Source organism: Tenrec ecaudatus, chromosome 8 (genome assembly GCF_050624435.1).
Source record: "Tenrec ecaudatus isolate mTenEca1 chromosome 8, mTenEca1.hap1, whole genome shotgun sequence".
NCBI classification, from domain to species: Eukaryota; Metazoa; Chordata; class Mammalia; order Afrosoricida; family Tenrecidae; genus Tenrec; species Tenrec ecaudatus.
The window spans coordinates 41,061,063-41,087,450 of NC_134537.1; the positions used below are offsets into that span (position 1 = coordinate 41,061,063).

A 26,388-nucleotide genomic window follows, 5' to 3' on the forward strand; every position below is an offset into this window, starting at 1 on the left:
ATAGTTGCTTTCTTAATGTATGATGTTCTTGATATTATTCCACATGTTAGGTCTTCAGCCATTAGTGTTCATTGTGCTAAATCTGATACATGAGATATTCTCTAAATTCAGGTGGAATACACTCAAGGTTGTATTTTAGGTCTTGTGCATCTGTTTTAATTTTCTTCGGCTTTAACCTGAACTTGCCATTGATGTTCTGTTCCAAGGTTGTGCCTTGGCATTGTTTGGGATGATTATGTTGAATTTCCCCATTTGTCTCTTTCAGCCACTCAACTCAACTGACTGCCATTGGGTTGATGCCAAGTCACAGCGACTCTGTAGGGTCGCTTCCCATAGATGTAGTCAGTGTGATTCCCGTATAGTCCTTCTGGCAAGGTCCATTTGTACAGGCACAATTTATGTTGTTAAAAAAGATATTTGCAATGTAGAAGTCATTGGTCTTGCAAAATTTTATCATACAATCTCCAGTTCCATTTCTTTCACCTAGGCTATATTTTCCAGAAGCTGTTATTGCTCTTTGTTTCACATTTCAATCACCAATAATTACAGTACATTTTGGGTGTATATTTGATCAATTTCAGACTTTAAAAGTTGGTATAATTCTTCAATTTCTTCATTACTAGTTTTGGTGGTTTGTGCATATACATTTGAGAAATTGTAGTAACTTCTTTGTAGATGTATTGATATTGTCTTATCACTGACAGCGGTGTATTTCAAAATGGATTTTGAAATATTCTTTTTTGATGGTGAAAGTGATGCCATTCCTCTTGGATTTGTCATTTTGGAATTGGTAAGCTATAGAATTACCTGATTCAAAATGGCCAGTACCAGTTCATTTTTGCTCATTAGCGCCTAGAATATAACATCTATTTAGAATATAGTATAAAAGCCATGGTATTTACTACTGCATTTGAATTATGGTGCTCGTTTGGAGGAAGGTTTATTAACAACCTACGATATGCATGCTGCAAGTGAGGAAGACTTGAGGCACTTGCTAATAAAGATCAAGGATTACAAACTAATTACAGATTGCAATTAAATGTAAACCAAACCAAAATCCGCACCACTGGACCAATAGGTACCATCCTGATAGAGAAAAGATTGATGTCGAGGTCTTTGTTTTGCTTGGATTGACAAGCAGTGCTCATGAAAGGAATAGTCAAGAGGTCAATTGATGGCATTGCATTTGTTTATTTTTGCAGCACAGACCTCTGTAAAGTGTTGAAAAGCACTGACCCAAGCCATGGTATTTACCATTGTAGTTGAATTATGGTGCTGGTGAATAAAATTACCATGGACTCCCAAAAGAACAACCAAGTTTCTCTTGGAAGAAATACTGCCAGAATGCTCCTTAGATGCAAAATGGGAAGACATTGTCTTATGTTCTTTGGACATGCTGTCAGGAGAGTCCAGTCCCTGGAGAAGGACATCATTCTCAGTGAAGGAGGATGGCCTGGTATTGGGCAGTGCTTTGTTCCGTTGTTCTTGGAGTCACTGTGAGTCAGAACCAACTGGACAGCACCTAACAAAACCAGTATTGCCTAGATGTGCCATTTCATGTTCGAATTCAACATTGCAATTATTAATGGATGTTTGCAGCTGTTTCTTGTAGAGTGCTCTTGATGTGATGCACAGATCATGAGTGCCCCATGCGTCCCATTTGTGACAAGCATAAAGAATGAGATCCTAAGGCAGTGTATGATAGATAATATGTGTGTATGTATATCAATATTCTGTGATAATCTCTTATATTTTAAAGGTAGGGCCATTGGGCGAGCTGTAGGATGGATAGATTTAAAAAAGGATTAACAGACTAGGCAGGCGTCTCAAGGTGATAATGTGTTTATAATTTATTTCTGGACTGCCGCTTCTATTAGCATGGATTGCGAATCCAAGCAAAATATAAACAGTAACTTTCTGTAAACCTAGTGCTCAGAATTTAAGCTTTTACAGAAACCACATGAACACTTTGTACACTATTGCTGGTTGTGTATATAGGTGTATATAGATGTAACCTCTTTGATAAAGCATTATATATTCCCTTGCAAAGTTGAAGCACTGGAAGCAGTCACTCATCCATGCCAGGACATTTGGCTAACTCACAGGAAGGGGATGCATATTTGTGCACATCCCAAAGATAGATGACCCAACAGATTGTAGATATTGTTGATCAAAATCGCTAATTTGACATGCAAGTAAAATTTTGCTGACGATCATTCAACAGGAAGCCACCAGAAACTCAAGCTGGATTCAGAAGAAGGTATGAAATGAGGGATATCATTGCTAATATCAGATGGCTCTTGACTGAAAACCAAATCCCCAGAAAGATGCTTACTTGTGTTTATTGAATGTGCAAAGGCACTCACCTGTGTGGACCGCAATAAAGTGGGTAACAGAGAGCCAGCTTTATTTTGCTTACGCACAACCTACTCATACACAGACCAGAGACAGTTCCTCAAACAGAATGCTAAAATCATGAAAGCGTGTTTCAGGATTCAATCTATGTGTTGAGCAAATAATCCGAGAAGTTGGACTCTATGAAGAAAAACATGGCATCAGGATTAGATAAAGGCTTATTTACAACTTTTGATATACAGATGACACAAGCTTGCTTGCTAAAAGCAATGAGTTGAAGCCCTTGGCTATTGAAATCAAGGACCTGCAGCCTTCTTTGTGTATTACAACTCAATATAAAGGGGACCCAAATCCTCAGAACCTGACAATAGGTAACATCATGATAAATAGAGAAAAGATTGAAGTTATCAAAGATGTCATTTTGCTTGGATCCATAAATCAGTGCTCGTGGAGGCAGCACTCAAATCAAACTGCATATTTATTGCATTGGCACATCTGCACAAGACTTTTTTAATGTGTTGAAGAGTAAGCATGTATGTCCCTGACTTAAGCCGTGTTATTCAGTTTGATTTGTATGCATGTGAGACTTGGACATTGAACAAGGAAGACTGCTGAGGAATGGATGCATTTGAATTATGGAGCTGGTGAAGACTTATCTTTGTACATGAACTGCTAGAAGAACAGACATGTGTATCTTGGAAGTACACCTAGAATATGCCTTACAATCAAGGATAACATTTTGGACAGACTAGTCCCTGGAAAAAGCCATCGTGCTTGGTGAGGTAGAAGGCCAGTGCAGCAAGGGGCTTATTAAACGTATGGAACAGGATCATGCAGTGTTTCATTCTGTTATACACAGGGTTGCGCCGAGTTGGGACCCATTCAAGTGCACCTACCAACAAAAGCAGTCAGTAGAACTAAGACAATCGACAGCATTTCCTAGCAATAGGTTTAAAGGCATGTGTTAAAGTGATTTAGTCAGTTAATTAGTGAACATTTGAAAGCTTACTCAACTAATCCCCACAGTGCAATCATGTATTCTGCTTAGTCATTTGACATTTCAGTAGACAAGTTCAAGGGCATTTCTTGTTTTTTTTTTTCTTTCAGACCTGTCACGAAATCGCCTCTCAGAAGTTCCTATAGAAACATGTCATTTTGTTTCTTTGGAGAATCTCAATCTGTACCAAAATTGTATTCGGTATATTCCAGAGGCAATTCGAAATCTGCAGTCTCTAACCTTCTTAAATATCAGGTAACGATATTCTTTCTCCTTTACATTTCCAGTGTTATACGTTCTTTTTAGATCTTTCTCTTTTTTAAAAATTAAAATAAAACTATTCATTTATTGACTATCTCATTTATAATAATAGTAAAAAAATCTATTGAGAAGAGATGGAGGCGGGTGGAGGAGACAGAACAAGGTCACCATGGGCCACTAACCATCACTTGGTGTAGGCCAGGCCTATGGTGAGCACAGGTGGGCAGGCACCTCACATGAGGCAAGGGAAGCCAGACTATAGGCTACAGGAGCTGAGTCGGGGGGCCACAGGCTACAAGAGCTTGGAAGTCTCTTTTTTCAAAGATGTCTCTCTGCCACCTCCATGATTTCTGCTGTGCCTGGGTTTCTTAAGTCTCATTTGCTTATAGGTCTAGGGGCTGCTTACCATAGAAACCCGTGTGTAGTGCTAACAGAAAATCATGGGAGAGGTGAGACGTGGGCGTCTGCTCAGAGGCTTAGAGTGTGGTTAGGGTTAGGGTTAGGTCCCCTGCTTGTCCAAAGGTGGATGATAACCTCCCTCCTCATCCCCAATACGCATGTGCACGCGTGCGCGCACCACCACTCACTGTTGCAGGGTCTGCTGTGGGGGAAAGGTACCTGCTGCACCACAGGCATCTCAAGGGATCTCAGGTCTTGAGTGACATGAATAGGAGTGAGGGATGGGGTGGGGGTGGGAGGCTGGAAACACATAGATAAAGCACCATTCTGATTGTCACATAAAAACCTAGCTAAGTTAATGAGTGAAGAGTGGGTGTGTATGCCATTTGTTGATGTGAACAGTGTATAAACAGTATGCCTTTTGTTTTTCTAGCTTCTTTTAGCTTAGTGTGACTAATAAAATTTGCTATCCACTGGCCTAATAAGTTTGCAGCCATCCTACCACAGTGGTTCTGCAGTTACATTTTCACATAAATTTGACCAAATGAAAATAGTAGATCTGAAATAACATGCCTCTTATTTACAATGTTAATAAAAATATTGTTTGGTTCTTGGTGACCGTATATTTTTGTGTATTAGGTTCTGAATGTACAAATGCATTTTAAAATTCTATTCATGTTTCAGTTTTCACATCATAAAAGAGCCCTTGGTTTTTGGAAGTATTCATTGAGAGAAATACAAAAGTGGTGTCAAAACTCAAAGTCATATAATTACAAGTGACTTTTTCCTTCTGTTTTCCTAGGTTTAGTTATATTTTTAAATAAATTTTCTCCTTGTCATTAAATATTATTCTAAATATTTTAATCTAGTTATTTATTTTAAGGTTCAATTTCTCTACATCATTTCTCCCAATTTGTTTTCCATGATTAAAGTGTAGTATATGTATTTATTTTTGTTTATTTAAAATATTTTTAGAATTACTAAATTAAAATGTTTGTAAGCTGATGATTTATCTTAACTAAATAAGCAAAAGAAATTGAAAATGGAAAGAAAACCAGTTAAATATACCTAAACAAAATTTCATTTATTTTTGTACTCACAGATGTGTTTTGTTATTTTAATCGTAGTTCTAATATGCATAATGTTTTAATGTAAATTTAAAATGCCTTACAAAAAACTCAGTTGGTATAATATATTTAAAACCGCAATCTGTCAGTTGTTTTTTATTGGATCATTCATATATGTGTGGTTACAATACAACAAAGCAGGAAGTAAATTACAAGCAATTTTATAGCTTTTCTTTTGAAGGAGGATGAAATAGTGATAGTTATCTGCTCTTTTCATAGTTCTTATAAATTTTGCTTTTACAAAATAACAATATATTGTGTTTATATAGCACTTCATTATTTAAAAAGCAGTCTTTTGGTGTAACCAGCCCTGGCAGATAGACAGGGAGGATGGTATTAGGCAGTAAGAAGCTCAGTTTACAGATTGAAGCATTGCTGTCAGAGGTAAAGCAGTAAGTCGGTGCACGCTGATAGACAATGAGGACTAGGACACAGCCACTACCCTCTTACCTTACTGAGCTCAGATGAGGAAAATCGGAGTGCCTTTCTTACTCTTTTCTCTTTACCAATGTAGTCGGAACCAGCTATCAACATTACCAGTACATTTGTGCAATTTGCCACTGAAAGTCTTAATTGCTAGTAATAACAAATTGGTCTCACTCCCAGAAGAAATTGGACATTTTCGACATTTGACAGAACTTGTAAGTTAATATTTTATTTTTGATCTGTGTCTACATAGTCTTCACCATACTCTTTAACATGGTAATATTTTTGTAATAAGATTTTTAAAAGTTATTTTTCAATGTTGGTAATGCTTATTGACTCACAAGTATCCAGTTGCTTCAGCACAGTATTAACAAAGAATTGGAAGTACAAGTTTAATAGGCCCACATGGGATGAGAAAAGGCATTAATTAGAATTATATTCTAACCAACATTAAGAACTTTTATGGTCTTAAACTTTTGTAAGTTAATAATATATTTGAGTTTTTCAAATGAAGTACTGTAATAGCAGCTGTACTTCTCACTGTGCGTTAGCCCCGTAGGACAGAGGGTTTCTGTCTTAAATTTACACGATGCTCTGAGCTATGCCGACATGATTTCCTAAGAAGTTAATTGAACGCCTTTACCTACCACTCCTTGGAAGTGATAAGCAATTACTTTTTTAATACTTACAGTCTAAGCATGGGAGATAAGACTTTTCTCATTTAATCATTATGTGTTAGCATGAGTTGAACACATCTTCGTTGTAGATCAGAAGATACTGTCACTTAGATAAAGTGATTTGCCCAACATTACATAACTCCCAAACCCATGTTTTTAATACATTTATCTTGTACGTGTTTCTAAAATAGTCACATGTAATTATATCCATTGAGATTTTAGAGTATAGTTCCACTTAGTTTTATTAACAAAAGTGGATATTATAAAAGAGACTAAAAATAACATGTAATCTAGTTGGACCACCAATTAGCTCACTCTTTTCCCCTGATGGATTCTTAAATGTGAGAATTCACATATAATACTACACAAATATAGTAAATATGGAGTCTAGATTCTAACAGCTGTTTTTAGAGTCAATCAGAAATAGGAAATAAAGCCCAAATGTATTTTTGTTGGTATTTCTCCAAATTTGACTTTAAAATAATATGAATCCAGAGTAAGTTAACTTCTGAGTCAAATTCTTATTTTCAAGTCATTATAACCGTTCCCTTTCTACTTAAAAGACAGATATGTCTTACAAAACCTGCTTTTAGCTTTTACAAAAAGGTTAATTGATAGTAGTACAAAGGGAACCTGAATGGCACAACATTTGAGTACCCACCTGCCAACTTAAAGACTGGCAGTTCGAATCTACGTAGCAGTTCAGGGGAGAAAGACTTGGCAATCTGCTCTTAGAACGATTACAGCCTGGAAAACCCCACAGGGCATTTTCATTCTGTCACCTAGGGTTGCTGTGACCCCAAATTACCAACAAGTCACTTAGGGAACTTGGCAGAGTAAGAATTAATAACCCCAAAACTCCTGCCTCCCGCTTTAATGGTCTTTTCATGGCACCTTTATTGCTTCTTTCTTTTCCCTTTTCATTTTAAAGTGAAAGTACATTGTTACCTTTCAACTTAAATATTTTCTAAAGTAAGTATTAGAAATTGCTTTTGCCTTTTGGCAGACGCAGATTTCTTATGCTTTCAACTTCTTTTAGAGCTCCTTTAACGTTGATGGCCAGCTACCAATCTAGTCATTCATTGGTAGGAAAGTTTACAATGGTATTTTCTCAAGAATATTTTAGAAAAAGCTTAAGCTTAAAACAATGTCTGATGCCTATTGGGATTTTTTGGTAAGTGGTCTTTCTAAATGTAATGAATGTGTTAATGTTTTCTTTTTAGCTCAAATAGTGAAGGAGTTTGAAGTGGTAATGGGATTGTTCCTGCAGCGTGTGGAGCTGCCTAAGTAGCTGCTCAGTGCTACATCTGAGTATGGATTTACAAATTATTCTGACTGACCTCAGAATTACAAAATTTGGAATATGTCAGTCTTAGAGCCTAGATAGCCAACATCTATTTTTAGAATCACTAGAACCAAGCTATTAAGATACCAGAAAGCCTTCCTAATATATGTATGCTGGGATCAAATTGATCAGATGCTGATCAAGCAATATATATATATATATATATGTAATTTTCTTAACCTATGAGTTATATGTACTTGAATATTTTCCCTCTCAATTTCAGTTCAGTAAAGAGTAATGAATTAATTTCATTGTATTTTATTTTACATCCTTGTAGGATTTCCTTTCTTTGTTTTTTTCTTCCTTCAAGTTTCATTTGAACAATGTAATTATTGTCCTAAACTTATTTTTTTGCTTTTTCTATTTTATTTTTTTTTCCATTTTCATTTCATCTGATATTCTAGAACTGCTCTATCTTAAGTTACTCTGATTCAGCTCACAAAATAAATGCCTATCTATGCAAAGAGTACAAAATCAGTTAAAGGCTTATAAATGTTAAAAATCAAATGCCAGTACAAACTGTAGAATTATTCTTACACCCAGAATCTTTTTCCTACAACTTTGAAAGAACCTTAGGTATTGTCCTGTTTTATTTTATAGATAGCTGAAAGCAGGTAAGTCTGTAATAATAGACTATTTCTTTATTTTATTTTGAAATAGGATGTGAGCTGCAATGAGATTCAAACAATACCATCCCAAATTGGTAATCTGGAGGCTTTGAGAGATCTTAATGTAAGAAGAAATCACTTAGTACGTTTGCCTGAAGGTAGGAGACTGAAATGACCTTTTCCACGATTCCTTTTCTGTTTCTTTTAGAAGTACTCTCACATTGCTCATATTATTACTGATGTGAAATGGGTTTTAAATGATGGAAAACAGGTAAATTGCTCTTTTAAAAAGAAAAAGTACTCTCAGACTAGTAGGCACAAGATAAAACTTTTTAAGAGTTACAGTCTGTGTTGAAAAGGTAATGGTTTTATAGTGTTACCTGTTGGATTGCGGGTTCAAAATTAGATTTTTTTAGTGAAAAACTGTTAAAATATACATCTAATTTCTGATCTTGCCACTTGTAGGAATTTATATCAGATTAGGGTCACTGGAACGTTTAGTAAGCATCCCTGTTTTTGGGGAAATATAACATGTTTCTGATAAAGGGATAATTAATTAATAAAAAGCACCCTCATAAATAACACTGACTTCAAAATGGACTTTGATTGGAACTTAATTACTTGATCGTTCATTTGAAATATTCATACAGAGGTTAGTTAACTGTGGAGGTGATGTTTAGCATTAGAGTTATTACATAACTGTATAGTGTCTCTGTACTAGAGATAGGTAACTGGATATTTTAGTCTGACTTAAACATATTTCTTTGTACTTGAAAGAGAAAGATTATTGAATACATTAAGTACAATTTATCAATCTTTCAAAATAAAGGATTTATTAAAAGAACTGAATGGAGTAGAAGGGGAAGAACAAATATTTTCTATATTTAAGAGTATATTATTTCATTTTAGCATGATAAATTTATATAGAGACATAAAGGACAAATTGTTCCATCTCTACCTTCATCTACTTTCTTCTACCCTATTTTCTAGATAATTCTAGAAATTCATCTGTAAGATAAGGAACCTTCAGAAAGTTTCACATGAAAATGAGTTTTAGGTTCTTCTGTAAGACACGACTTAATGTACAACAAATGTCTAATTATCATATTTTAGTTTTCACTCGAGGGCCTAAAACTGACACCATCTGATGCAGTAGAATGTTTAGTGCTTCCATACTAGTGTGGCCTTGCACTTTGGATCCTAAGTAAGTATGTTACAAAGTGTCTTTTCCAGCTGACTTTCAAATGTTCACCATATTCACACAATCAAATCACCCAAAGTCCTGATTATCTGTTCTTTGTCTAGGCTTGTCCAGTAGTTTTCAGACCTCTGTCCTTAGGACCTTCCTGTTTTCCTAGCGACTCTGTTTTTCATGATCTTACAAATATCAATAAAAGGCCCTCAGTCTAGTTAGGCTGACCTCATGAGATGGGCCTTCATAACTCCAGATTTCCATCTAGGATGAGCCCTCAAGGAGACCCACCCACCTACTTGTGGTTAATCTTTAGAAGGTAACTCACCTAACAAATTCCTTAATTTGAAATCAATAAATTCACTTTTTTTTTCAGATACAACTCTATTTAAAGATAGTCGTCTAGTTTTAAAACATCATTCATTGTTGGTTTTCATTTTATTACTGTGCAGAGCTGGCAGAGCTGCCTTTAATACGGATTGACTTCTCTTGCAATAAAATTACAACAATTCCTGTTTGTTACCGGAACCTGAGGCATCTGCAGGTGATCACGCTTGATAACAATCCACTGCAGTCCCCGCCTGCACAGGTACATGATAATTGAGTGTGAAGAATGTTTTGAATATTTTTTACTATAAAGGATCAGATTTAAAACTTAATTTATCTTCTTGTTGGAAAATAAATTTATATACACAGATTATTTTTTTTCACACAGATTCTTTAGAAGTCTTCATAGGATGAAAGATAGGACTTTACTTTTTTACTTAAAATTTATATATAGATAATATAAATATGAAAGACCTCCAAAAGATCTGTGGACATTTTTCATTATCTTAATTCTACCTTTCCATATACTTTTTGAATCCCTTTTGTACTAGAGGCAAGGATTTCAGAACTAAGGCTTACCAAAGCATTTATTGTGAACATTGGTTTGAGACCTTTTTGTTTTCTAAAATTATAAGCTCATTATTAAGCCAGTTTGTTTTTTTTGTTTCACTGACTACAATGAAGCTACTTACTGATTAAGTAGTTATAAAGTAGCTTTACCTATAGGTTGTAGACATCCTTCAATCTACTGAGTTTTGACTAACTCATTTTAATTTATTTATTTATAAACCTTTTTTTAGGGACTCATACAACTCTTATCACAATCCATACATGTACATACATCAATTGTATAAAGCACATCTGTACATTCTTTGCCCTAATCATTTTCAAAGCATTTGCTCTCTACTTAAGCCTGTTGCATCAAGTCCTCTTTTTTCCCCCCTACCGCCCCGCTCCCCCCACTAACTCATTATTCACCATAGCTTTTTTCCTCTGCAATTTATTAATGATCTTATATAAACCTATGACAGTTATAAAATTTATGAGTAAAACTTCATATTTCATACACACAGAAGAATCTGATAATTCCAAAGAATTTGTTTTGATTTCTGAAAAAGAAGTCAACAGATAGTAATAAATACATATATGTATAATTTAATTTTTTCCCCAAAACCATTTTATTGGAAGGTAGTACAAATATCATTTCATAGTTCAGTTACATCAAGCAGTATTGTACAATTGCTACCACGATCAGTTCCAAATATAATTAAAATATTTAAACGTTTCCAGCTCCTCTCCTTTACAAAAAGCAAAGATAAGAAGTATACATTATTGTTGAATTCTTAACAGCAAATGTTGCCAATATAGTTCTTGGGGAGGGATGAGCAGGAATAATGGAAGTCTCTGTACAAAATTAATCACTGCAAAGTATGGTATTTGTCATACCAAAAAATACTATTTTTATTATCATGTAAGAGGGCTTTAAACATTTCATGGAAAAGGGGAATTGTGAGGTAGTACTGTTTGTCTGGATACTCTTTGAAGCCCCTCATATGTACTGTACTTCACAGAAATGCTTTCTATTCTCAATTTACATTAAGCAAAAGGTTGATTATGATAAGAATAATTTTTATTTCAGGTAAGTAATAATCTTCTTGCATTCTATCTTATTTAGATATGTATAAAAGGCAAAATCCACATATTTAAGTATTTGAACATACAAGCTTGTAAGATTGCCCCAGATCTGCCAGATTATGATCGGAGACCCCTGGGTTTTGGCTCTTGGTGAGTATGTTCAGTTCTTCCCTGCCATGCCCCACCTCAGGGAAGCAAGTAAACTACATCCTTACAGCTTCCTGAGAGGCAGTAATTCATTAAAAAATTTATATTCTCAGAATGCTTGTATTAGTGTAAAGTTGGTTGCATAGACCTGATCAAGTATAGCTCTAAGTAAGGATTTTTCAAGATTAGCACTATTGGCATTTTGACCCAGAATAATCTCTGTTCTGAGAAGGTGTGCTGTATGTGTGCATATGGGTGCCTGTTAGTATCTTTTTTGACCAGAGAATCAGATAGATAGATAGATAGCTAATTTCATTTTATGTGTATTGTGATTGATTTTACCTATTTAGAGTTAATACTCCTTGTTAATGAAACAACTCCCCTCCCCCACCATTGCCCTCCTCTGGGAGGAGGTCATAACCTAGAAGGCCTTTGTCCGTCATCTATTGCCTCTGCAGCTGTTCTCTTGTCACCCAGTACCCGGAGCCTTGCCTCCACAAATCACTGCTATTCTGCCAGCCTCTGCTGGTTTCTTGGTCCTGTGTGCTCACTGTGTCTCCATAATGGCTCGCAAAATTCACAGAGACGGCTACCTGTACTTCCCATTATCCATTTATTATAACTCGAAGAGATGCAAGCCACGGTCTGGGAGTGTCCAGCAAAGGACCTCCAGTGTTCCCAGGGGCCTGCTGCTCCCTATTGCGAACACGGACACACTCACGCATTTTAAAAGCCCTGAAGAGAGCACTCCAGAGTCTTGAGTCCTCTAATTATTGAGACTCAGTGAGGCTGACTGATAGTTCCTTAATACATAGTTATGATTGATCCAGCCAATGGGTAAGTGTGACTGACTGCATTAAGCCCACTCCCTCCCAGTTCCACTCGTAAGCAGAATGTGTGACCTCTACTTGCCAGCCTATTTTTCTAAAGACAAAAAGCCCATTGCTCAGCCATTTCTAGAAAACATACAAATAGTCGAATATAGTTCTTCATCCTCTAGAAGGCGTCCCTGGACACCCAGAGGCACCTTGGAAGAAAGCCCTGGTAACCAATGAGAGACCCTGTGGGGCATAGTTCTGCTTTGATAGCTATGGGCTTGCCAGGAGTTAGACTCAAGAAACCTGAAAATCTGATTTACTTGAAAAAGTGACTATATTAGTGAATTTCTCAGTGAATATTGTATTCATTTGGCAATTGCAAATAAAGAATATTTTTAAACATTGAGTGGTTTAAATATATTTCTCACTAGAAAGCTTTTAAAAATAGTCACCGTTAAAAAAAAAAAGCAAAAAAAAAAAAAATAGTCACCGTGCCTAGTTTTGCTGTAATAAAACACACCCAGTCCCGGTCTTATGTCATAGATGGTGAATGACCCTGTAGACAGAGGAACAAACTAACAAGCATTACAAAAGTGACCTGACTTCTGGGACTGTAAAAAATTAGAACATATTGCCCATTTTATAGATAGTATATCTTTCTCTATATGTGAAGGGCTTACATCATTGAACTATTGAATTATATGATATGTGGATTATGTACCACTAAAACTTTAAAAACAAAAAACAGTACTTGTGTTAGTACAGTAAATATTTAAATATTTCATCTTACAAGATAAACATAAAGTAACATTAAACAATAGTAGCAGGCATAGAGGAAACAAGACTGGCAGAGCATTGATATTTCTGAATCTGTGTGATGAGTACCTGGGGACTAATATCCTATTCTGTTTCTTTAGTTTTATTTGGAATATTTCATAGCAGTTAAAAGAATGCCCAATTTGTTTTAGATAATGGACTGACTAAATACCATGAGAATGTTTAGTTGTGAAATTTTCCCGTGTTTATTGAAATGTTTATTTTTAAAACGTCACACTTGGCAGTAACACCTGCAGTTATTTGTTGGCAGCCAGGAAGAACTGTACTCAGGTCGCCCCTATGGAGCCCTGGACTCAGGCTTCAATAGTGTGGACAGTGGGGACAAGCGGTGGTCGGGGAATGAAGTAAGTGTTTTTTCTCTTCCGCGTGCACTGGCTCTTGATAGGGAGAAAAGAAACCTGGAAAATGCAAGTGTCTCAATTGGTTTCAGTTTCTCTTTCTGTAAAGTACAGAAAAATTCAAAGAGGGGCCAAAATCTCACATAGTCCCACTACCCAAAAGTAGTATTGTATTTCCTTCCGTCTTTTAACCGTGATGTGCTACCTCACTGTATTGTATGAATAGAAGAGCTGAGCCACGTAGAGCCGCAACCTGGAATTGGAGGGTGTAGGTAATCTTGAGCAGCGATGAGAGAAGGGGATGGGGTGCAGAAACAGAGGAAATAAAGAGATGGGAATCTTAGTGAAGCATGTCCATGTGCAGAAATTGAGCTATCTTCTGCTTTTTGGAAAGCTCACTTTCCACCATTTGCTTTTATGAAAGACCTAAATTACTATCTGTTTTCACTAATGGAAAGAAATCCAAAGAGCATGTTCACTTTTACACACACACAAAAGGCAAAATTAGTGCTAAGCATTTGTTTGGCAGCAAGCCATTAAAGGGGCAGTGCACCTGAGTAGTGAGATGGGTGTGTGTCCAGCTCCTCCCCAGGGAAATGCACGCTCCACCTCAGCATCGAGTGCCATCGCTTTCATGTGTGTCAGTGAACCCTATCTGCTGGTGTTATTTGAGGCCTACATGTTATTTGGTATGATACGGTAGTTTATTTCAGGGTCTGGGAATGCTGAAATGTTTTTCCATTGGTGATACTTGCTGCTTTGCTTTATCCCATTTTGGCTTATAAAAATAAAAATGTTCCATAGGATTACTATAATGAGGGAAACCTGTACATAACTTTGTTAGCTAATTTTTTCTTAATTTTAAAATTAGTAATATTTACTGCTTTAGCTATAAATTGGGTTAAATGGCTAATTCAATGTACTGTTGTTAGTTTGTCTCCCATGCTTATCATCGTTTCATTGGGAGGCCAAAGCAAATTCACATTTAGACCACAGGCCATTTGTCTGGGTGGTTGGGTACATGCTGTGGCTAGATCTCTACAGACAGTATGTGCAGATAATTTATGTACAGAGCCCTCTGTACCCTGCTATTTGTCCTTGCGTATAAAATTTGATGAGCTTAAATTACAACTATACCATCCATGTTTATCTTGTCTGAATTTTGAAATGATATTTCTTTTTCGTTTCTGCTGTTTTTGAAGCCCACAGATGAGTTCTCAGATCTGCCTCTTCGAGTAGCAGAGATTACTAAAGAACAGAGACTGCGGAGAGAAAGCCAGTACCAAGAGAATCGCTGCAGTTTAGTGGTGACAAATGGTGGAGGTAAGCCTCATTGATGATGACATTTGAAGTCTCTGTGTCACTTCAGTATTTAAAAGTGGTCTTCTTCACTGTCACCCTTTTGTTTGTGTATCTGTAATTGCCTCACCCTTTCAAACTCTTCATATTTGGTTGAAAGAGACATGTTTCCCATTGTGATTAAAATTTGATATCTCTTATGTTTTCAGACTAGCAGGTAAAATAAGTGTTCCCCATTTTTTATTTTGAGAAGAGATTTTGTTAAAAATAGTTTATATAGATTAAATCTTTGTCTTACCTAAGCACCGTCTTTGACGTACTATTCTCTGCTTTAAAGTGGAATCTTTGTGCTCATTAGTTTGACTTCTCTCAGGAATTCGGTGTATTTCTTTTTTTTTAATAAATTTTTTTCAGTGTATTTCTTATCCACCGATTCTTTCAGCTTAAATTATGCTCTCTACAGTATTTGAAACTCAGTTTTTCTTAGCCTAGTCTGTACAGTTTGTGATTTTTAAAGTTCATTAACAGGTCTTTCTGCCTGTGCTCCTAAGGTGTCCTCGATGTTAGCATTCCTTGCACTAGTTTGAATTGCATAATCTTAATGATTACATTTGGGAGGGCAGTTATAAGGGAGAAAGGTTTTTGATTTTCTAGAAATCTGTAGCGCATTGAAAAATACATTATCTCAGAAGAGTTTTTCTCTGAACGATTTCAATTTAGTGATTCATCGTTTTTACCGTACCATCTCATATTCCTCTTTCTTCCAGATCTTACTCTTTGATTCACCTATCAGTAGCCTTTTAAGTTTTCCTGTGATATGAGAGCCCTCTCTCATTAGTGTTTTTCAGACTTAAAATAATGCCTAGGTGAGTTCTGTTCACTATTGAGCATTTGAAAGTGGCTTTTGCAATACACACCAGATTTTACAGACTTGTATGAAAAGTAGAATGCAAAGTTTCATGAGTACTTATATAAAGGGGCTTCAGAACGTCTAGAAAATTTTCATTATCTTTTAATTCCATTCTCCTACAAGTGTTTTGAAGCGCCCCCCACCTCTGCCCTCATGTTGAAATAACATTTTAGTTATATTGGATAAAATACTATCTTTTTTTAACTTCCTTAAAATATAGCACTAGAAAATTAGAATTATATCTGTGCTTCACTTTGTCTTGAATAGTTTTTCAGCATATAATTTCCACATCATACACTTTGCTAGGTCAGTCATATTAAGAGGAGTTTTACAGTCGACACTACTATCAGTTTTAGGACATTTTCTTCTCTCTCCTACGCACTGTTCATAGCTCCTTCCCCTTTTCTCCAAACCTCCCCTGCCATGCTGCTCGGTAATTTTGAATCTGGTCACTGTCTCTATAGATTGATGTATTCTGGATTTCATATACAGAGAGACATACGAAACAAAAACATTAAATGACCCAAAAAAAGCTCAATTGGAAAGAAAGTAAAAAATATCAAATATTGGAACAACTTTTAAAATTGGTCAAAAGGGGATCAAATAATAATTAGCCTAACTGTAGTCATCCATCATCAAATTTATGATGGCCTCTGTTAGCAAGGCTGTTCACATTCCTGGACTGTGGGCTGAGGGGATTCACCAGAGGCTTCTCCGTTAACTTGGTAACCAACAGTGGGTTTGGGGCTTCCACTTCATTTCTGATGTTCAGAATTTAAGCTCTGAAATTGTTCCCTTCTTTGGATTTGGACTTTATTATTTATAATCCTTAAATCACACCAACTGGTGTGTTTCTTCCACGTGCAGTAGACACTGCACTTGGATGGCTGCTTGTTTGAAGAAGACCCCAGACACTATTCTTTCTGACAGCTGAGCACCTGTATGTGCTTCCCTTTTGTGAGTTGCATTCTAGTTCTCTTGGCCAGTAATGGTCTCTATTGTATTTAAATTGTGCTGCTATATTCTTAAGAGATAGTCATAATATTAACTTTATTTTTTAACCTGTAAGTTGTGGCACGTTGAAAAAGGACATTTATACACCTGGATTCTAATGTGGGTATAGATTAATAAATTTTCCATTTTAAAAAGAAGCTGTTACCCTCTAATTCCTCAACATTAATTTTATATGGATTGCAATTGTGGAATTTATAAAAATTGAATTAGGAAACTAGGTTGAGAAACAGATTTCTTCACATTAACAGTTCTTAGCAACTCCATCTTTTAACTTAGACCATCCTTAGAACATCCTGGGGCCGCTGGATGTGCAAACAGTTAAGCACTGAGCTCCTGAGAAGTTGACTCTTTGAATCCACCTAGTCACTTCTCAAAAAAAAGTAAAAAAGCATGATGTTCTTCTGAAAGATCACCCAGAAAATCAAACTAAACCCCCTGCCACTGAGCTGATTCCTACTCATCGAGACCCACCCTCTGTTGGGTTTCCAGAACTCAAAATCTTGATGGGCGCTGACGGCCTTCTCTTTGTCTCTAGGGAGTACAGACCAACACCTGACACAGATCCCACAGGGCTCCTGTCAGCAGAAAATCATAAAACAATGCTGGGTGTGAATCTCTGCAGAAACCATGTTAGAAACACGTCATCTGCTATTTTAATTAGCTTTTAAAAATAATTACTTTTAAATTCAAGAACAGTAGGTAATTCCAAAATGTATCCAGTGAAATAATGGGACTATATCTTCTGCTTACCCCAAAGCATTTTTTGAGAAAGAAAATAATCCTCAAATTCCTCCCAATCACAAATTGCTGCATAATATCTACAATGCTGACTTTTAGGAAGTAATTTCCTAACTAGGAAGAATCTTCTGATCAGAGGGTTTTTTTTTAAGGGGGATGAATAACAGGCAAGTGAAGGGGGACAATGGACAGTGTAAGACATGAAATAACAATAATAATATGTAATTGACCAAGGATTCACAAAGGTAGGGGAGGGAGAGGTTAAAAAGAAGTGCTAATACCAAGGGTTCAAGTAGAATGAAATTGTTTTGAAAATGTTGGTGGCAACATATATACAAGTGTGCTTAATACCATTGAATGATGGATTATTACGAGATTTATAAGAACCTCCCAATAAAATGTTTAATTTTTCTAAAAGAAGAAAACAGGAAAAAAATGTAATTGGCAGCAGTTTTCAGAATAGTCATCCAGGTCGGTTTCTCTCCCAGACTAGTTTTTCTCTTAGAAGTTTCGTTTTTTCCTGCCTTCTTTCTTTTGAGTTGACTATGTGAAGTTTTTTGTCTTCCAACTCTGAAGTTAGGCCCAAACCTAAAATGTGAAAGGAAGTCCTAAGAGTAGGTGCATTTTTTGATGTCTACAAATTAATCCTCACTTTGTCTCACAAGCTCAAATTCCTTTGTTTAAAACAGAAAGGAGCTATTAAAAGGGGGAAAAAAGTTAAGAGATCCCAATTCCAATTCAGGTTAATATTTTTCGAATTAGTATCTTTGCAAAAGGCCATAAATTAAGTAATAAAGACCACAGTGTTTTTAACCTCATTTCTCACAACTTGCCAGTGAAAAATGTTGGGAGAAACATTAGAAGACAGTGCAATTTAAATAAATGTCTTCTCTTGACTTTCTACTCAGAATGCTCATTGTAGTGTTTGTGTGTGTGTCTGGTATATACAGTGGACCACGACCTGGATCAGATTGACTACATCGACAGCTGTGCTGCAGAGGAAGAAGAAGACGAGGTGAGGCAGCCCAAGGGCCTGGACGCAGACAGCCTCAGTTCTCAGTTTATGGCATATATTGAACACCGGCGAGTCTCTCATGAGGTAGTACACACCTTTGCGCCTTGAGATGTTGCTACCCCAAGTCAACACCTACTTCATTACTGTCAGCCAGTGCTCCGTTGGGTCAGGCCTAATTATTTTATGTTCATTTTCTTAAATTTTACAGTGCTCAGAAAATCTGGCAGTAGTCTTACATTGCATTTACTTTAGGTTTGTGATAAAACAAGGAAGCATTTAATCAGGATTTTGAAAAATAAAAGGAACATGAAGAATAACCTAAAGTCATTAAAAAAACAAGAAATAGGACTATTGTTACTTTTATCACCGTAAATTGTTACAAACTGGAAAGTCCTAGTTTGATCAATAATTAAAAATTGAATCAAAAGCTGACATTTGGACAGCATTCCAACCTAGCAGTAGAATTTGTGTACTGCATTTAATCATATTAGTGCTTTTGTGAAAAATCTCACAGACTATAAATTGTTTGCCATTAAAATTCTTGGGTGTCTCTGATACTGGAGCATTGATTCCTTAGAAAACAAGTGAGCATTCAGCCCACTTCAAAATGTCTGCCAATTCCCCAAGGGTTGAAAGTGAAAATCACATTCTTGAATATTATCTAGTCAGCAGAAGAAAATGACTCCACTTCAGTGTGCGATGTTGATGTCTGGAGTTGGCCACGGACTCAGAGCAGAGGTTATTTGAGAAACCCTTGGGGCCTTTTCAGAGACCAATGTCTTTAGCCTCTCAGAAATAGAGACTAGTGACTCCCAGTGGGGTATGTTGTAGAGGGATAGTGTCAGCCTAAGGGGGAAAAGAATGCTTTGACTTCCTTATCTGAAAGCTTTGAACATGGTTGTTTTATTTGGAAGACACTTTAATATTTAAAGCTGGATAAAATTATATAAATCAGAGTCTTGCAGCTCCAAGACAGCAGTGTACCAGGTGGGGTTACTTGTGGTTCAGGCTCTGAGCAGCCCTGCTAGAGCAGAGGGCAGCTAATTTGCAATAAAATTAATAATGATGGATTATAGTCTTGAAAAGAAATCCTTTTCTTTCCTCCTCCTCTTTGTTTTCTTATGGTCTTTTTCCTTATCATTTTATGGTTAATTTAGCTGGAAAGATGTATTTCTAAGAAGTGAAAATTTATACTGCTGGTTAAAAATCACAGGACTGTTTCTTTAATCCATTCATTACCTTGGTTATTTTATAACTATGTTTTTCAATTCTAGCTTCTTATTATCAATGGAAATATTCTTAAAATAAAATGAAGCTGTATTATTTTAGGTGGATTAACAACCAGTAAATAAAGCACAATTCTGAATATTATCTAACAACCGGTTTCTAAACAGTTCACTTATATGAGAGTTTAAACATTCAGTTCTTATTTAAGTTTAATTATACTATTTTTCATTTATACAGACCACCCTCTTTCAGATTAGGGTATAGCTCATTTTCTAAATTAGAGCAATATCACAGTCATTTTGTATTGGGAGTTCCGTGTACCTTTTTGTGGTCATTTTAAACTAAAAATGATAGACCCAGGCTGGTGAGTCACTGATGTGATGGAAACCCACTGTATTCTAGCCGATGGTGACCCTGTGTCTACAGAGCAGAGCAGAACTGCTCCCCAGGCCTTCACCTGTCATCCACTGGCTCTGGGGGTCCGAACCTTCAACCTTTTTGTTAAAAGTAGTCTAGCACTTAACTGTTTGCTCTACTCAGGGATTTATCCTAGAATACATTTTTGCTTATATTTGGGGTTCAATAATTGTAACTCATTTTAAGTGACTCCCCCCTGCTCAAACACTTAGGCAGTCAGTTTCGGAGTAACAACCACGATGACGGTCAAGATGTGTGGTACACCTTTTCTTGGAAGTTCACTATATATACTTTTGCATTTTATTTTTTCAGCTATGTTGTATTCCTTAAAGAATGCCCCTTTACTGATTATTTTTAGTATTGAAATAAGATTGTGTTAGATCTATAGGTTATTTGAAAAGGTATATATTCTGTGTTAGCCTCTAAGCCCTTACCTTTAATCTAGAGGGGGGTTTTTACAATATGTGATCTATATTACTTTAGCCAGTTGAATTTTGCAAAGTAATCCTTCCTTAAAATGACCAAAACCCTTTAGTGTATAAGTAAATTTTCCAGTAGAATTTTAAAAATTAATACTATTTGACCATAAATGGAAATTACTTTTTGTTGTTTCTTGACATTCTCCCAAACACTCCTAGAACTATTTGTATATCTAAGATAAATAATGTGAAGAGGTAAGAAAAATGTCAAGTGTCCAGTGAACCTGTGCTGCTTGAAACACCTGAGAGAGGCTGATCAGCTGTCGGCGTAGGTAGGGTGGAAGAACAGGCTGTCCTGGAAGGAACTTCTTTTCCAAGTCTGAGCAGTCAGTAAATATGTCTATATGTGGTCACTGTAACTGGCATAATACAGTGACAAGGAATCTATTTGTTAAAAGCTTGTGGATTTTGAATATTTTTATGTTTATCAAGGCAATAGTATATATAGCCTTTAATACTATTCATAATAAGCATTATAAGCCTCTTCTCATCTTTTTCCCAAGGAGCAGCTGGTGGGTTTGAACTACTTACCTTGCTTTTAGCAGCCTAATATGTAACTCATTATGCCCCACTACATATCCCTAAATTCCAGCTTGAATGTGAACGTGCAAGTGTAGTGTTTGGAAACATGTTAATGACTTATTTTTCCTTTTTTTGGCCTAGTGTTCCCCAATTAAGCCAGTACCCATTAGGGAGTTTCAGAAATCAGAAGATATGAGAAGGTTTACACATCTAAACAGGTATGGGGTATGGAGTGGCTCATTTTTTGTTTGTTTCTGTCTAAAAATTCCCTGGCAAGAGCAAGAAATAATGTTGGTTTTATGCAGATCTGTGTTACTCTTCATTAAACATTTCATTAGATGCTAAGTGTTTCAGATACCGTATGTTTAGAGCTAGATGCTTTTATATTCCTTTTTTTGCTTATTTTTGTTTTTGTACTCTTTCCATTAAAAAAAAGAGGTAAAGTTGATATATGGACTCTAAAATTGGACCAGTCTAAGCCATTACTTCTATAATTAATTTATTTGAATTTACTTAGTAACAGTGATATTTTTAGGGATATGTCTGGATTCATATATAAAAGGGATAAATAAATTTCAGGTGTACTGGTTTTTTATTTAACTGAAATTTTTGCCTATGGTGATAGAGAGATACAGAGATGGTGATATGTAACTTGGCTCCTTTTTCCATCCTGGTGATCATTCCACTAACTCGACTGCCTCCCAGGACAAACCCAAAAACAGCTTGACCATTTAAAGCCACTGCCTCAGTTCTTGAATTCCAAAGGCTTCTTGCCATGAACTGTATCACAGTAGTCACTCAAATTCCAGCCTTGAATTCTTGGCTTCATTTGTTTTTATGAAGTCTTAAAGTAGCAGGCTTACTGCTTGATGGCAGTAAATTTACTGAGTAGGTGTTTTCACACAATGGTGTGCTTATATTTGAGACGATATTAGAATTACCATAAGTAGAGACTGAGGGATGTGTTTAGATAAAAGAAATATGGGAGGATAGTCAAAGAATGAAACCTCATTGCTTGTTGCATGATAGTTTGATATGTTAGTTCATGGGGATTGAGTTTACATCTGCTCTGCTGTGAAACTTTACTAGGATTGACTGTTTAGTGGCCATGTGCCCTTGCTCCAAGGGTGTGTCCCTTTGAGGTTCTTTGAATGCAGGGACATCTTATTCTGTGTCTCCACCTTGCTTAGACTCTTGTCCCACTCACCTTCTGTACCCATCAGAGGTGAAGCTCAAGGTCTCTAGGATTTAGCAGAAATCCTCAAAGCCAGCTTTTCTCTCAGTTACCTTGTGCATTAATTACTTTCTCAACAAATTACCACTTGCAGCTGAATGCAACACACATTGATACTATCATAATTCTTTAGGTAAGAAGTTTAGACGGTCTTGACTGGGTTTTTAGGGTTTCACAAGGTCAGCTGGTCTGTAATCTTATCTGGAAACTCTTGGAGGAGAATTCCCTCCCAGGTTACTGATAGAATTTAGTTCCATATAGAACTGAGGTCTCTGTTGCCAAGTGGGCTCAGCTACTGGTTATTTTTTACTTTTAGGAGCTGTTTATATTCTTTGCCTCATAGACCCCTCCATCTTTAATTAAGCCAGCAGTGACCGGCCAAATCCTCCTCAATCTGCCGAATAGTCTCACATACTCTCATGTCTCCTCTTCTGCTTTTAAGATCTATTCTCCCGATATTAAGATAAAATCCAATTACATCTGCATAGTCCCTTTTACCCTGAAATGCAATGGAGTAGCACTATTGGGGAGGTCATGTGGGTTCAAAATTTTGCCTAATCCCAAAGTTCCTGGTTTTACTTTTTAATAATTTGTGAATCCTTTACTCTCATGCCAGCTCAACAGTACATTAATTTTTTTTCTTTTCAGTTAGTCGCTTTAGTTGTTTTAATTGAGAGGGTGGGTCATTCGGGATGTTTAGTCCCCCAGAGTTCTGGGAATTGAGGTCACAATTACTTTTTTTGTTGTCTTTTTTTTTTTTTTAGATTTTGAGTTTTCTTTTTTAATCATTTTATTAGGGGCTCATACAACTCTTACCACAATCCATACATCCATCAATTGTGTAAAGCACATCTGTACATTCATTGCCCTCATCATTCTCAAAACATTTGCTTTCTACTTGAGCCCTTGGTATCAGCTCTTCATTTTCCCCTCCCTCCCTACCACCCTCCCTCATGAACCCTTGATAATTTATAAATTATTTATTATTTTGTCATGTCTTACACCGTCTGATGTCTCCCTTCACCCACTTTTCTGTTGTCTGTTCCCCAGGGAGGGGGTATAGGTAGATCCTTGTGATTGGTTCCCCTTTCCACCCTTCCAGTATCGCCATTGTCACTCACTGATCTCACCACTCAGGGGTTCATCTGTCCTGAATTCCCTGTGTTTCCAGTTCCTATCTGTACCAGTGTACATCCTCTGGTCTAGCTGGATTTGTAAAGTAGATTTAGGATCATGATAGTGATGGGGAGGAAGCATTAAAGAACTAGAGGAAAGTTGTATGTTTCATCGATGCTATGCTGCACCCTGACTGGCTCCTCTTCTCCCTGCTACTCTTCTGTAAGGGGATGATGTCTAGTTGCCAGATCGGCTTTAGGTCCCCACTCCACACTCTCCTTCATTCACAATGATAATATTTTTTGTTCTTTGATGCCTGATACCTGATCCCATTGACACACCTCGTGATCACACAGGCTGGTGTGCTTCTTCCATGTGGGCTTTATTGCTTCTGAGCTAGATTGCCGCTTGTTTACCTTCAAGCCTTTAAGACCCCAGATGCTATATCCTTTGATAGCTGGACTCCATCAGCTTTTTCACATTTGCTTATGCACCCACGCTTTCTTCAGTGATCATGCCAGGAAGGTGAGCATCATGGAATGCCAGTTTAATAGAACAAAGTATTCTTGCCTTGAGGGCGTACTAGAGTAGAGGCCCAGTGTCCATCTGCTACCGTAATATATGCACATAGGTTGATTTCCCCATCATCATATATAAATTGCATATGTACATGCCTGTATTTAGACCTCTATAAATGTCCTTGCCTCCTAGTTCGTTCCTTTATTTCCTTTTACTTTCCTCTTGTCCCACTGTCATGCTTAGCCTTCATTTGGGTTTCAGTAATTCCTCTCGGTTACATTACCCTTGATCAAGCTCTACCAGGCCTCTTACATCTTCTTGCCACTAATTTGGGATCACTTGTTGTTCCTTTGTCCCTGAGTTTGTTAACACCACTTCCTTTCTACCACTTCCCCCTCTCCCATGTCCCCCCAGAACCATCGGTCCTGTTGTTTTCTCATCCAGATGTTTATCCTGCCTATCTTATCTAGATAGACCTGCAGAGATAATAATATGCACAAAAACAAGACAGAGATAAACAAAGCAACAAAAGAAAACAAAATACCAATATAATTACTTTTTAATTGTGTTTAAAAGTGTTTTCAGATCACTTGATGTTACCCAGTCTTTGGATTAAAAACTCCCTACTGTACCTCAGTAGCCAGTTAAACTGTAATATCAATACAAATGATATTTGTGTAACCCACATATCGTAAACAGCTACTACATGGCAAGCACTCCCTGTCCATAGGGATTGGCCTATATAGCTGTCAACTTCAAAATCTCTGTTCTCCTAGGTTTACTGTCAAGCGGAATAATAAATTAGAACAAAGAAACAAAATCACCTCAGAGATTGGCAAGTCACAAAAATTGCCTATATTTTGAATAATAAGTTAACCTAAAACCAAAAACCTACTTAAAAATAACAGCCTGTCTATCTCCAATGGTAAGGATTTGAAGGAACTGTAATAGTTCACCAATTGCTAGTTGCCTTCTAGTCATCGTGGCCCTTAACTAGTGAGCTGAAAGGAAAGTTGCTTGCTCCCCCACCCACACTCTACCCCCGCCAATCCTCCTTCTCTCCTCTTACCTTGCGTATTTCTTACCACCCAGCCCCACCCATAGAGGGATGTGTGGGATTCTGACCATAGTGGGAGGCATTCAGTAAAAAGTATGACAAATTACTGGATGTTTTTTAGTTATTTGCCCAGATGTAAAATATAATCTAAGACTCAAGCTATACAAAATTATTTTATTTTTTAAGTTATCAAAATATAATTTATTTCTAAAGATTTTATAATCTGAATGACATTTTATTTCAGGACAGATATCCATATTGGGCTAAGTCCTGTAATATTCTAACTTCTGTAAGAAGTAATACAGAATTAGTGCCTACACCCATGTTACCAGGACAAAGATGATTAAGCTATTTGCAATACTTTCATGATTTTACAAACAAATGAAACCTGAGCCATTAGAAATTGCCTTCTAAGGGTAAAGTTCTGTTTGACTCTGCCAGCGAAGCACTACTGTGCTATATCCAGATTCTGTAAGATTTGCTTCACCTAGCTAGTTCTGGAAAATTCAAAGGATGACACTTAGTTTCTATGTAAAAAATAAACCATTCATAATTACCATGTAGCTCCTATGTATCAGAAATAAATCGCATTGCATATATAATAACTTACTTAATTTTCAGGATATTTCATTGAAGCAGACAACAACTTACCCTCATTTTATAAACGAGAAAGCTGAAACTTAAGGAACTTAATAACTTACTTAAAAGCCGACCCCAAAATCAGCCAACACACCTAATTTTACCACAAGGACTGCATTAAAAATGTGCTGAAAAACTCAGCTTTTACACAGTATATATGGTAATTTAAACCATGGAACCCTCTGGGTTTGTTGATGTGTAAGAACGATGACTTGAGTCTGGTCAGGATTGCTTTGATTTAGGATTATTCTTCAAGGAAATATTAGACAAGGTAGCCTTGGCTGATAAAGTGTCGTCTAGTCTGGAAAGCTGAGCATTGTGGGCTTGCTGCCCTCAGCCACGCCAGCATTCAAACTTCTTTTACCTTATGCTGCAATAATTCTGCTTCTCAGCAATCCTCGAAATGGCAGCATTAGGAGGACCTTCCTTTATCTGAGCCTTTGCTGTTGAACCAAGGAGTTCTCCATTTATACTCAATCACCTAATAAAATATGACATCTTAGATTCAAACTCATTCATGACTATAGCAAAATAATTGCTCTTGGTCGGTATAAGATATGAAATTAATAGTAATGTATACTTTATCAAGGGGTCATGAAGGTAGGGGCGGGGGGGGGGAGGATAAAAAGAGGAGCTGATAACCAAGGGCTCAGATAGCATGTAGATGTTTAGAAAATAAGGATGGCAACATTTGTACAGATATGCTCGATACA

At 36.6% G+C, this 26,388-nt stretch overlaps 1 protein-coding gene across 6 annotated transcripts in view; it reads left to right on the forward strand.

Annotated features, from left to right (window-relative positions):
- LRCH3 (leucine rich repeats and calponin homology domain containing 3) overlaps nt 1–26,388 on the forward strand; it is a 102,120-nt gene that overhangs the window by 32,210 nt on the left and 43,522 nt on the right. For 5 of the 6 annotated variants that reach the window (XM_075556287.1, XM_075556292.1, XM_075556288.1 and 2 more), the window contains exons 2-10: nt 3,463–3,607; nt 5,654–5,780; nt 8,248–8,353; nt 9,840–9,976; nt 11,390–11,499; nt 13,402–13,495; nt 14,692–14,812; nt 18,401–18,549; nt 21,252–21,328. In XM_075556287.1, coding sequence (XP_075412402.1) covers nt 3,463–3,607; nt 5,654–5,780; nt 8,248–8,353; nt 9,840–9,976; nt 11,390–11,499; nt 13,402–13,495; nt 14,692–14,812; nt 18,401–18,549; nt 21,252–21,328 — 1,066 coding nt within the window. The remainder of the gene's footprint in view (nt 1–3,462; nt 3,608–5,653; nt 5,781–8,247; nt 8,354–9,839; nt 9,977–11,389; nt 11,500–13,401; nt 13,496–14,691; nt 14,813–18,400; nt 18,550–21,251; nt 21,329–26,388) is intronic. The other variant, XM_075556289.1, reaches the window with a different exon arrangement.